The sequence below is a fragment of the Hypomesus transpacificus genome, chromosome 24 (genome assembly GCF_021917145.1).
Source record: "Hypomesus transpacificus isolate Combined female chromosome 24, fHypTra1, whole genome shotgun sequence".
NCBI lineage: Eukaryota > Metazoa > Chordata > Actinopteri > Osmeriformes > Osmeridae > Hypomesus > Hypomesus transpacificus.
Genome location: NC_061083.1, coordinates 4,861,537 through 4,874,079, shown reverse-complemented (window position 1 = coordinate 4,874,079; position 12,543 = coordinate 4,861,537). Strand labels below are relative to the sequence as shown.

Here is a 12,543-nt window from a genome sequence, read left to right as displayed (position 1 = left end):
CGGAGGGCGGGAGAATTGCATCCTCCTCTCCTCCCTCCCAGCCCTTTCCTTCCCTTCCTTCCCTTCCATAAATCATTACCGCACGGTGACTGCTTCGGGCGACTACTGTTTAGAGGAGAAAGAGTTTTCAACCTATTCAGTGAAGGAAGGGAGGATGCCGTTGTGGGGGACAGGAGAACAATGCGGCCGTGTGGAGCAGACCTGCTGTCTCTGGTGCTGGAGCGTGCGCTGAGCGGTGTCTGCGGTGCTCTGTCGCCCCCTACAGGTGACCGTGCTGATCTACAGCGACCTCCTGCTGCTGACCAGGGAGGACGAGGTGGGGGCGCTGCAACGTCCTGCAGAGCCCCCTGTACCTCCACAACCTGCGGGCTACGAGATGGTCAGCACACACACACACACACTCACTCTCTGTCTCTCTCTCTCTCTCACACCACACACTCACTCTCTGTCTCTCTCTCTCTCACACACACACTCACTCTCACTCTCACACACTCTCTCTCTCACTCTCTCTCACACACACACACACACACTCTCTGTTTCTGTCTCTCTCTCACTCTCTCTCACACACTCTCTCTCACACACTCTCTCTCACTACACACACACTCACACACTCTCTGTCTCTCTCTCTCTCTCACTCTCTCTCACACACCACACTCACTCTCACACTCTCTCTCACTCTCTCTCACACACACTCACAACATTCTCTGTCTCTCTCACTCTCTCTAATACACACTCACACACACACCACACACACACTCTCTGTCACACACACACACAGCAGTATTAACAGTCTGCGTGTCTGTGTGATCCTCTCTTCAGTTCCGGCTGATATAATGAGGCTGTACATCATCCACTGGACAGAGGTACGTTCCTCATCCGCTGTTCTCCTCCTTCTTGTCCTCCTCGTCCCACGAAGGCTTGAATCATTCTCTCAGAACAGCTAATGACCCCCCCCCCCCTGCCCCCCCCCTGCCCCCCCCCCCCTTGCGCCCCCCCCCCCCCCCCCCCTGCCCCCCCAGAGGAGCGAGGGACTGTTCAGCCTGGAGGCCTACACTGTGGACCAGAAGCGGAGGGTGCACCAGTGTCCTCCGTGACAACATCGACAAGCAGCTGGGCCTCAAACACATATCCGAACGCGACGAGGTACGCTACGACACACACGCACCGCGGCCAGTTTTGTCTGGCTGTGTGTTTAGTCTCTCTCTCTCTGACTGTCGTGTGTGTGTGTGTGTGTGTGTGTGTGCAGGAGCCTATAGATGACGTCCAGTGTGACCTGGGGGTCCTCAGTCTGGGCCAGCAGGACTCCCTGTACAGCCACTCTCCAGAGAGACCCCCCTACAGCTGCTCCCCCGAGCCCTACGGGGTAGTCCCGGGCCTGGGGCAGGAGGCCCCTCACCCCCCCCGAGGCCCGGAGCCTCACCCCCCCCCCACCAAGCCCCCCACCCCCCCGGCCCCGGAAGCCTCACCCCCCTGGTCCTGAGGAGCTCCGAGAACCTGCATCAGCACTCCCTCCCCCACCCCGCCTCCCCTCACCCCCCCCTCCCTGCACGGTGGGCAAGACCCGCAAGGTGCTGGAGAGCCCGGTGTGGAGGGAGAGGGACGAGGAGGAGGGGGGAGGAGCGAGAGAGGGGAGCGGAGGAGGTGGAGAAAGTGTGGAAGGGGAGGGAAGAGGGAGGCGGCGCTGGAGAAGGAGGAGAGGCAGCAGGGCGAGGGGGAGAGCGCCTCCGAGACGTCCGAGACGGCGGGCGCCGGCGCCCTTGCCCTCTCCTCCTCCCCGTCCCCCCTCCTCCCCCCAGGCCCCTCCCGGACCTCCGGCCGGACCAGGCCTCGCCCACGGAGCCCTCGCCCTCCCCGGGACGAGGACGAGGAGAGCGACGAAGACGAGGAGGGGTGCGGGGGGCGGGGCGGCGCCGGGCGCCGGCGGGGGCCGGACGTCGCTCCACAGACGCACCCTCAGCGAGGGCAGCCTCCTCCAGGAGCCCCCGCTCTCCTCGGTTCATTTCGGACAGCACCCTGCATCACCTGACCCGCCCCGGCCCCCCTGGGGGGCCCCCCGGTCCACTGGGCCCCCCAGCCCTCCCCACAGACCCTGAGAAGGGAACTGACCCGCGGAGGGGGGCTCGGTGTGCAGGATGTACATGGCTGCTGTCTGGAAGGACGGTACGTACTCCGTGTTTCTGCTCAGCTGGTCCTGCAGGGGGGTAGTGGTGGTGTTTGGGAGCACGGTGTTTGGGTACTCTCCATAAAGAGTGCAAGATGGTGCTGCTGCAGGTTACATTCCGCAAGTCAGCATCCATCACTCATCATTCTCGCATCCCTCCCTCCCTACATCCCTACATCCCTACATCCCTCCCTCCTTCCATCCCTCCCCTCCCTCCCTACATCCCTACATCCCTTCATCCCTCCCTCCCTCCTTCCATCCCTCCCTCCTCCCTTCCATCCCTCCCCTCCCTCCAGGAATGTGGCCAGTGGGACTGCAGCTGTGAGTCTGGACAAGCACACAGAAAAAAGAACAAGACCAAGAGTCTGTAAGTTGTTTTTTTAAGCTCCTGTTTAGTGCTGTCCTCTCTCTTCTCTCTCTCTCTCTCTCTCCCTCTCTCTCTCTCTCTCTCTCTCTCTCTCTCTCTTCTCCTTCTTTCTCCCTCTCTTCTCTCTCCTCTCTTCTCTTCTCTCCTCCTCTCTTCTCTCTCTCTCTCCTTCTCTCTCTCTCTCCCTCTCTCCTCACTCTCTCTCCCCTCCCTGCACCCCTCCCTCTGTTCATGCTGCTCATAGTAGATATCCTATTAGATCATAGTGGGTCACCGTCAATTCCATGTTGGATCACAGTAGATCCAGTGAATTCTAAGACCTTAGTGGATTTCATAAACTTTTTGATACAGCCAGTGTTTATGATGGTGACCAGCTATCTGGGCTCTCCAGTCTGATGTTGATGTTCTCTCACGTGTTCCTCAGGGCTAAGGACATTGAAGAACCGGCTGACCTTCCTGCGGTCGGAGGAACGACCTTCACAGTGCCAGCTCCGCCCAAGGCCTGGAGAAACTCCTCAAGTCCGCCAGGTGAGAATATCAGCTGTCTGGGAATGGAGTGTGTGTGTGTAATGAAGTACCTTTCATAACGTGGTGTGTGTGTGTCTTGTTTGTAGACCAGCTCCAGAGGAGGTGTTTAAGTGGGGGGAGGAGCTTAGACACACTGTTGGCCCACAAACGTAAGTCGACACATACTCGCACACACAAACACAACCACACGTGAGCACACGCATGAATGCTCCGTGATGGATTAACACGTGAAACGGTGTGTGTTTGTGTGTGTGTGTTCACAGTGGCGTCACGGTGTTCCGGGGCTTTCTGAGGTCTGAATTCAGCGAGGAGAACCTGGACTTCTGGTTGGCCTGTGAGAAGTTCCGTCAGACCAGGACGCAGTCCAAGATGGCCCGCCCGGGCCAAGAAGATCTTCTCCGAGTTCATCTGCACTCAGGCCTGCAAGGAGGTGAGATGATGCCTCAGACCAGCTCATATCCTCTCACATCAGAGCCTTCAGGATGCCACAAGATCAACACTTCTGCCAACTGATGTTTAATTTATCATTTTTTTTGTGGCATTTCTGCCTTTATTAGTGTGTTTATGCAGAAGACAGGAAATGTGGGGGGGAGAAAGAGGAGAGAGAGAGAGACAGAGAGAGACAGAGAGAGAGAGGAGAGAGAGAGAGAGGGAGAGGAGGAGAGAGAGAGAGAGAGAGACAGAGAGAGACAGAGAGAGACAGAGAGAGAGAGAGAGACAGAGAGAGACAGAGGGAGAGACAGAGAGAGAGAGTGGATGAAATGCAGAGCCTGGGCCAGATTTGAACTGCTGTAGCTCAACTATTGTTGCTCCAACTGTCAATTTTATCCTACTGACTTTTGCTCCTCTGGTTCCGTGTCTCTCAGGTGAACCTGGACTCATGGACGCGCGAAGCTACCGAGCAGAACCTGCAGAACCCAGGCGGCCTGACTACTTCCTGTTTCCTGTTAGCCCAGAGCAGGATCTACAGCCTGATGGAAAAGGACTGTTACCCACGCTTCCTACGCTCCGCCCTCTACCTGGATCTGACCAACCACAGGCGTGGCCTCACACGGCCAGACCAATCAGAATAGACCTCTCTCCATGGGTGGAGCTTCCGTAAAGAGGAGGACATGGAGGCAGACAGTTGGACATAACGGGAGAAGGGATAGGGCGGGTAGGTTGGGCTGGCTGTGGGGCAGTGAGTGAGGCCTGTCTCAGCCTTTTGACTGCTGCCCCCCTGGTGGTGATGAGTTTCAACAGCAGGAGAAGGGAGGCGTTGTGGATGCAGGGGGGGGGGGGGGGGGGGTTTTAGTCTGACAGCATAGACGTGGACAGTCATGACCTCCAGACTCATCTGCTTAACATGTCGCCATGGTGATAGTGATGGATTGGTACTACGTCAAGGTTCCTCTTTTACCTCAACCTTCTCCTGGCCGCGTCTGGGCCCTTCGTCGTGGTTCCCCACAGGCAAGACGACCAGCCTGGCCTCTGGGACACGCCGCCCCTCCACACTGACGTCCAGGTCCCCAGACTCACCCTGGTCCTACAGACACACACATCACCTGAGCTCTGAGGAGATCCTCTGAGTCTCTCTGTGGATCTCTCTGTCTCTCTCTCTCTCTCTCTAATGTCTCTCTCTCTCTCTCTCTTTGGTCCTCTGAAACCGTCACAGCTCCCAGTTTCAACTGTGGCGCTACCTAGTGTTCGCAAATGTACATAACAGAATACACTCCGTAGAAATAACACAGCCAAGACCTTTTTAACCCATTTAATTTTGTTGTAGTTTTTTTTGTTTTTTACACAGTGTTTTTATTCAGAGGGTTCAACGGCCCTGGGGACTGTAAGACAGAGCCTGTGGTTGCAGTGTGAAAGCCTGTCGAAGCCCCGCCCCCCACTGTCCTGTCCACTTGGAGGGCAAGTGTGATTGACATGCAGGGAGGAGTCTAGGTGTGGCACGAGAGGTGTGTTTTGTTATGAACCACCTCTGGGAGGCTGTCCCCTCCCCCTGCTACACAAACGGGCGTACAACGACGGAGAGCAATACACGGAAAAGCTGTTTATATATCGTGAATAATTAATCACAGTAGCAGTCGGATGTGTGTTTCTGCGGAACAACGAGGGGAGGGGGGGGGGGAGACTTTTAACCAAACAAGCAAGGATGAGGAGATTAAAGAGAAAGTGACAATCTAGAATAACTAGTCTAAGCTCCAGTTTTGGCTAATGTAGAGATGATCACTTATGAAGACTGCATCACCGCATTCTAATCACTGTAAAGCGGAGCACAGGACAGCTTTGTTGTAGAGGGATGGTGGGTGAAGGGCAGAGTAGTGCTAGGTGGTATCCTGAGGTCCAACTTGGTATGATGTCTAATTTCAGTCTCTATATAAACCTATAGTGATGTTAAGACTGTTTTTACTGTACGTATGGTAAGATGTAACCTCTATGCAGTATGAACACTTCCTTCACTGTCCAACACCAGTCCTTTGGTGAATAAACTCCTTCATGTGAAACAGCTTCTTGCTTTGACACATTTCTATTACTGTCATAGAGAGGTTTTTCACCAGTTTATCTCCGGTTTTTCCTGTTTCTTGTTACTGTCGCTGGAGGTCTTCAATGGTCCTGTGACTGAAAACAACAACAAGGGCAACAGTGTTAGTCACTCAGTGGTTTGTGAATTTAATTGAGTTTCCTAGACTTTAATCTGATCAGGGGTTTCTACCATGCGACGGAAACTGTGGGGAAACTCCCATCTCTCAAATACCCCAACCTCTTGGTATGTTGGATCCAGCCGTTCAGAACGCCTGACTAACCTTGAGACCGACTTTGGTCGGCCCATGTTGTGGCGTTACCCGTGCCTACGGCTGAAGAGAGCAGCTGGGGTGACAGGAGAGCTACCCGTCACTCCTCAGAAACACACACACATACTTACACCCACGCACACACTCTCACATACACACACACACACACACTCACACACACACACACACTCTCTCTCACACACACACTCTCACACACACACACTCACACACACTAACACTCACACACACTCTCACACACTCACACACACACACACACAGACACTCACACACACGCCACCCTGTCAGCCCTCCAAACAAATATATCCTTTTACCTCCTGTGTTTTTGTGTTTTGTGCTGTTGTTTGCCAGTCAGTAGCTAATTATGTTGACACCAGTGCTACTCCCCCAAGAGGCAAATCTCACGGTGTGATACAAGCTTCAACCAGATCAATATCAGCTGAGAGCCAAACACAATATTCAAACATCAAACAATCATTCTATATATGGACTGTATGTGTTGCTGCAAATATCACGAAATACGACAGAAGTGATTGGGTCGAACTTTTATTAGCTACATGGCAGAGGAGAAGATATCAGGGGTGTTACGTCCTGAGGGGGTGAGCTGGGGGTTTGGGGAGGTAGGGGGATGAAAGAGTCATAGAAGACCGGCTGGTCTCAGGTCAGCTGGTCTGTATCCTCACTAGATCATCGGGGAAAGGTCGTAGATGAAATAGCTGACCCCAGAGCAGAGGCGAGGTCCGTCAGACAGGAAGCGGTCATCCCGACAGGATGTGCTTGACGAAGGACTCGTAGTTGATGCAGCCGTTGGCATCCTCCTGGCCCACCATCAGGCGGTCGACCTCCACCTCCGTCATCTTCTCCCCCAGCGTGGCGAGGACGTGCCGCAGCTCGGCCCCCATCACCGTGCCGTTGCCCTCCTTGTCGAAGACGCGCAGCCCCTCCACAAAGTCCTCGAAGGTGCCCTGCTCCTTGGAGCGCGAGATGTGCTGCAGCATGGGCAGGAAGGTGTCGAAGTCTAGCAGCTCCCGGTGCATCTCCTCCGGCTTGGGCTTCCCCAGCAGCTTGAGGACCTCTGCGTTGGTGGGGTTGTGGCCCAGCGCCCTCATCACGTCTCCACACTGGGCGTAGGTGATCTTCATCTCGCCCGCCGGCGTCTCGTCAAACAGGGTGAAGGCGTCCCGGAACTCCTCGATCTGGTCCGGGCTGAACTCCAGAACCACGCTCTTCAGGTCCAGCTCGGGCTCCTTGGCCGGTAACGGTTCCACGGGCTTGGGGGGTTCCTCCTCCTTCTTCGGCTCCGGCTTCTTGGGTTCCACTTTCTTGGGTTCTACTTTCTTCGGGGCCATGTCGCCTGCTCGTGTGCGTAGGGAGAGAGAGAGAGATGGAGGAGAGAGGTGGAAGGATGGAGGGCTCTCTCTCCCGGCCTCTCCCCAGCCTTTATACCCCCCCAAGGCCAGGAGATAAGCTTTATCTGAGCTGCAGCCCTGGCAGACCATAATAGGAAGAAACTGCAAATAGAACCACTTCACCACGGCAATGACGTCACTGGAACTCTGAGTGGCGAACACCTCTGGGGTTAAACTGGGCCTCCCCCCCTCCTCCCCCCCCCCTCCTCCACCCCCTCCCCCTCCCAGCTCCCCCTACTCTCAAGTGGGGTAGAGTGGTGCATGGTTACTGTCTTGGTGGCTGAGTATGTGTGTGTGTGAGTGGTAGAGAGATCGAGAACACACATTCCACAGCCTCTGAAGGTAGTGCAGACACAAACACACATTTTATTGGCGTAGTACATATACAGAGGAATCCGATGACAGATGATAGAACGTGTGTTTTTGGTCCTGATCCTATCTCAGTCCGCTCTCGGTTCTGTCTGATGCGTACGTAAGACGACGCCCACACACCCACAGCACATGTTTACGGTTACACAGACGGTGCACGTTATCACCTTCTGGACGTCAACAGAATCAAGATGGAGGACTGATATCACCAGACAGACAGATCTACAGACTCCTCCCCTTCCTACAGGGACAGAGGTGGAACACGCAGAGGACAAGTCACTGTTGACAACAGGCGGCCATTGTTATTGTTTGACCGTATTCGCAACGTGTGGAACATTTACAGATGTCTGTACAGAAGACCTCAGGAAGGGGACAGGTGAGACTCGGTGACTGGTGAGAGGAGTGGGAGAGGAGAGTCTAGGGGGGAGGGCTGGCTTCAGACGGGGGAGGGCTGGCTTCAGACGGGGGACGGCTGGCTTCAGACGGGGGACGGCTGGCTTCAGACGGGGGAGGGATGGCTTCAGACGGGGGAGGGATGGCTTCAGACGGGGGAGGGATGGCTGGCTTCAGACGGGGGAGGGATGGCTTCAGACGGGGGAGGGATGGCTTCAGACGGGGGAGGGCTGGCTTCAGAGGGGGCAGGGATGGCTTCAGACGGGGGAGGGATGGCTTCAGACGGGGGAGGGATGGCTTCAGACGGGGGAGGGATGGCTTCAGACGGGGGAGGGATGGCTTCAGAGGGGGGAGGGATGGCTTCAGACGGGGGAGGGCTGGCTTCAGACGGGGGAGGGCTGGCTTCAGACCGGGGAGGGCTGGCTTCAGACGGGGGAGGGATGGCTTCAGACGGAGCGACCGGCAGACTGGCAGCCGACTCAGCAGGACTGCTGATCTCTGGAGAAGGAGAGGGGGAGAGAGAGAGACATTGGAGCATAGAAGGAGAAAGACAACGTTTTTTTTTTCGCACATTCTCTCTCTCTCCTTCTCTCTCTCCTTACCTTCAGTGTCTATCCAGTTGGGGAACAGTCTCTCTCGGACAACCTGGCTGATGTCTGAGAAAATGTCCTCTTCTTCTCTGTCTGCGTCCACCTGAATCAGGAGCGTGACCAGAGCAACACAGCAGGGTTAGGTCCTCTAGTGCCCCCTACAGGACAGGAGTATGCAGGACTGTAAGAGAAGATGGGTGATAAGTGGGAGCAAAGCAGGAGCCAGTCTACCTACCCTTAGCAACAGCACCCCTCTCCTGGTAGTACTTGGCGATGGGCGTGATGTTATGTTTGAACGTTTCTAGGCGTTTCTCGATGGCGTGGCTGTTGTCGTCGGGGGCGACCCTGCTGGGCGGCCCGCCTCTCCAGGCGGAGGCGGAGTTCCTGATTGGAGCAGGCCAGGAGGATCACAAGGCCCGGGGAGCCAATCTGGGCGGGGTGGGAGAAGCGAGTATCAGGAAGTGATGGTGATTACGGTGGAAGCACTGGGACAGAGGCGAGCAGAGCACAGTAGAGCCGTGGTTTTCAACCCTGGTCCTCAGGGGAACCACCTGTCCTGCATCTTTTAGATGTTTCCCTGCTTCAACACGCCTGATTCAAATGAACGGGTCGTTACCAGGCTTCTGCAGAGCTAAATGACAACCCATCCATTTGAATCAGGTGTGTTGAAGCTGGGAAACATCTAAAACATGCAGGGAAGGTGGTTCCCTGAGGACCAGGGTTGAAAAGCACTGCAGTAGAGTACAAACACAGGAGATGAGACCAGAGTAGAGCATGACCACCTGCTCTTCGAAGGTGAGGGCCTGGGCTATGTCTCTGGGGGAAGCCGTCCACGATGAAGCCTCTGGCCGCCTGCCTCTGAATAAACTGCTGCTTCAGCTCCTCTATGGTGGTCTCCTAGACAACAACAACATCCCAGAACAACGACCGGATCCTCTGGTGAAACCGTGACGGAGAGGTCGAGAAAGGGGGGGGGGCATCGTCGAAGTGCAGGGCGCAGGGCGTCCAATCGAGACGGCCCGTACCTGAGGGCGCGAGTTCTCCATTGGCTATGATCTTAGCGATGACCTCCCACTTCCTGTCGCTGGAGGCGTGGTTTAGCAGCTGGTTCCTGAGGATCTCCCCCACAGACACTCCCTCCAGGCTGTACTGTCCTGCCAGCTTGGCCGTCTGGGTTCCCTTCCCACTCCCTGGACCCCCTGGAGAGAGGGGAACCAAGAGGAGGAGGACAAGCGTGACAGTTTCCGTCTCTGGGGACCCTTTTCCATGGGCTGGATCTGCGAGTAAATATGAAAATATGGGGCCTTACCGATGATGAAGATGATGGGTGGGCGTGGCTTGGCCGGGTCGAACACATCGAATTCCTGGATGAGCCCTGTGGACTCTGTCATGTCAGAGTCACTCTCGATGGAGAACTGCGCCTGGATTGGAGGCAGACGCTCATAGCGCCGGTACGGACCAGAACCAGAACCAGAACCAGAACCAGTACTAGTACTGGTACCAGAACCAGGACCAGGACCAGGACCAGGACCAGGACCCGGAACTGGCTCTGCTGCAGAATAGAAAACGACAGAATAGAATAGAAGAAAAATACAATACAATAGGGACAGACTAGAATACAGAACCCTCTGTTAGTCAGAGCAACTAGACATCTGATCACAGTCAAGAGCAATGAAAGTGCAACAGCACAGGGACAGAACCAGCGGTTCATTGGTTGCCCGAGGGACAAATGCCTTCACAACAAAGACCCGTGTTCATCCGGGGCCCGCCAGCTGTTGTCAGCTGACTGGCTGCAGTCAGGAAGCCTCGCCGCTGCGTACCCAGTTTGCTGGTGGCCTTTCTGGCGTGTCCCGGGGCGATGGGGGGGAGGACCTTCCTGTCTGTGGACAGGAAGCTGTCCCAGGCCACGCCCTCCGGCCCGCCCAGCTCTGCGGCCCTCTGCAGGCAGACCTCCAGGAAGGCCAGAGGATCCTCAGGTCGGTGGAACATCAGCCCTGTTAACATGCTCTGACACACACACACAATCAATGGGATGTTTCCTTTCCTTGTGGATGTGAGTGTGTGTAAGTGTGTGTGAGAGAGAGAGAAGAGAGAAGAGAGAGAAAGAGAGAGAGAGAGAGAGAGAGAGAGAGAGAGAGAGAGAGAGAGAGAGAGAGAGGAGAGAGAGGAGAGAGAGAGAGAGAGAGAGAAGAGAGAGAGAGAGAGAGAGAGAGGAGAGAGAGAGAGAGAGGAGAGAGAGAGAGAGAGAGAGGGAAAGAGAGAGAGAGAGAGGAGAGAGAGAGAGAGAGTAAGTACAGATATGAGAGATATGAGAGCAGCCCATTTAAGATGCTTGATTGCATATCAATGTTCTCTTCGGCACAGAAACCCTTCAGAGAATGGTCATTCCCTTCTGTCTCAGCTTGTGTTGTGATGCTAATTGTCTCTGAGCCCTGTGTGTGTGTTTGTGTGTGTGTGAATTTACATGTCAATCCTAGCAGGTGACATAGCTCTAAGCACTGGACCACAGATGTTGTCTGCTGGTAAAGGAGAGGAGCAGAGAGGAGTGGTGAAGAGGGGGGGGCAGAGGGGGGGAGAGAGGAGTGGTGAAGAGGGGGGGGCAGGGGGAGAGGAGGAGGGGGAGAGGAGTGGTGAAGAGGGGGGCAGGGGGAGAGAGGAGGGGAGAGGAGTGGTGAAGAGGGGGGGGGGCAGGGGGAGAGAGGAGGGGGAGAGGAGTGGTGAAGAGGGGGGGTCAGGGGGAGAGAGAGGAGGGGAGAGGAGTGGTGAAGAGGGGGGGGCAGGCAGGGGGAGGAGAGGAGGGGGAGAGGAGTGGTGAAGAGGGGGGGCAGCGGGGAGAGAGGAGGGGGAGAGGGAGTGGTGAAGAGGGGGGGCAGGGGGAGAGAGGAGGGGAGAGGAGCGGAGAGACATCTTGGTGGCGTAGAGCCCCTGCCATCGTCAAAAGGACAAAAACACCTTAGCAGAGCCTCAATAACAGAGACCTCCTCTCTCCCTCCCACCACAAGGCCTGTTGAATGTGTATGACAGTGAGTCACATGCGGTACACAGGGCGGCCGTCTCCTAGGCGACCGTGTGTCTAGCATGTGCATATGCTAAATCTCCCCTGCATGCTGAACGCAACACAGCCCTCTCAGACATTCAGACACGGGGCTGCACTCTCTAGTGTCTGTAGGTGTCTCTCTCTCCCTCCCTCTCTCTTGTTCTTGTTCACACACCCACACACATACAGAAAAGTGAAACACACACTCATCTCAGGTCTAACTTAAAGGTCTCTTAAGGCCCACTCTGGTTATATCACCATAGTGACAGTTTCAAGCTTCAAGGTCCTGCTTGAGGCTTGAGACGACAGCTAGTCTCAATGTTTTCTCCTTTACAGACGCTCAGCTCTGCACACATCAGTCAACATACACTATTGGGTTGTAAGACTTCAAAACATTGCCGTCTTCCATGCAATTATGATTCTCACATGGTTTCCATTGATCAATGATTTTTATGTTTTAAGAAACCGAGTGGAATTTAATTTCACGGGCCCCAAAATTCCTGGTAATGCTACGGTATGGTTCGCCTTCAAACCCTATCGTAAAATATTAACGCTTCAGCTGTCTAAATAGATGTTCATAACCAATGTCAGCCTTCTATGCAAAATGGTGCATACGTTTATTTCCAAAAGCAACTTTTTTTTAACAAACTATATGAAACGTGACGTTGTTGTTGTGATCTATAGGTAAACTTTTAGACGTGGCTGGTACTATAGCTGAGTGCACAAAGGTGTGAGTGAAATTATTGTCCTACCTCAAACAGTTGCGGGATATGACGTTTTGAGAGGTACTCTTTGGCTTCTTGTGTGTTCATCTTTTAAAAATCCTGATGCGACGTGTTCGCCTCTGTCACCCTCACCGTGTCGTGGTGCTTGTCCGCTGGATGCTGCGCG

The 12,543-nt window shown here is 54.9% G+C and overlaps 3 protein-coding genes and 1 long non-coding RNA gene across 4 annotated transcripts in view; 2 read left to right on the top strand and 2 right to left on the bottom strand.

Annotated features, from left to right (window-relative positions):
• Positions 1 to 4,129, top strand: part of LOC124486885 (regulator of G-protein signaling 3-like) — a 28,977-nt gene extending 24,848 nt beyond the window's left edge. Inside the window, 9 exon segments of the mRNA XM_047048763.1 lie at positions 266 to 379; positions 1,020 to 1,073; positions 1,247 to 1,473; positions 1,797 to 2,123; positions 2,953 to 3,056; positions 3,143 to 3,158; positions 3,320 to 3,431; positions 3,433 to 3,486; positions 3,923 to 4,129. Of these exon segments, the coding sequence (XP_046904719.1) occupies positions 266 to 379; positions 1,020 to 1,073; positions 1,247 to 1,473; positions 1,797 to 2,123; positions 2,953 to 3,056; positions 3,143 to 3,158; positions 3,320 to 3,431; positions 3,433 to 3,486; positions 3,923 to 4,129 (1,215 nt within the window).
• Positions 354 to 1,386, top strand: LOC124486764. The gene is made up of 4 exons (XR_006958300.1): positions 354 to 379; positions 820 to 863; positions 1,020 to 1,143; positions 1,247 to 1,386. It is a non-coding gene; the product is annotated as an uncharacterized LOC124486764 (long non-coding RNA).
• Positions 4,130 to 6,387: 2,258 nt separating the features above from the next.
• On the bottom strand, positions 6,388 to 7,285 carry cmlc1 (cardiac myosin light chain-1). The gene has a single exon (XM_047048576.1). The coding sequence runs from the start codon at positions 7,201 to 7,203 to the stop codon at positions 6,613 to 6,615; it is 591 nt and encodes a 196-aa protein (XP_046904532.1). The 5' UTR covers positions 7,204 to 7,285; the 3' UTR covers positions 6,388 to 6,612.
• Positions 7,286 to 8,173: 888 nt separating this feature from the next.
• ak5l (adenylate kinase 5, like) lies at positions 8,174 to 12,539 on the bottom strand. The gene is given in 10 exon segments (XM_047048762.1): positions 8,174 to 8,523; positions 8,628 to 8,731; positions 8,865 to 8,953; positions 8,955 to 9,044; positions 9,398 to 9,436; positions 9,438 to 9,513; positions 9,643 to 9,814; positions 9,925 to 10,226; positions 10,324 to 10,622; positions 12,405 to 12,539. Coding segments are annotated over 10 exon segments (1,581 nt in total). The 5' UTR covers positions 12,465 to 12,539.
• Between the last annotated feature and the right edge of the window lie 4 nt (positions 12,540 to 12,543).

Excerpts from the sequence above, each read along its gene's own strand:
- cmlc1 (XM_047048576.1), bottom strand. The coding sequence starts at position 7,203 with ATGGCCCCGAAGAAAGTAGAACCCAAGAAAGTGGAACCCAAGAAGCCG.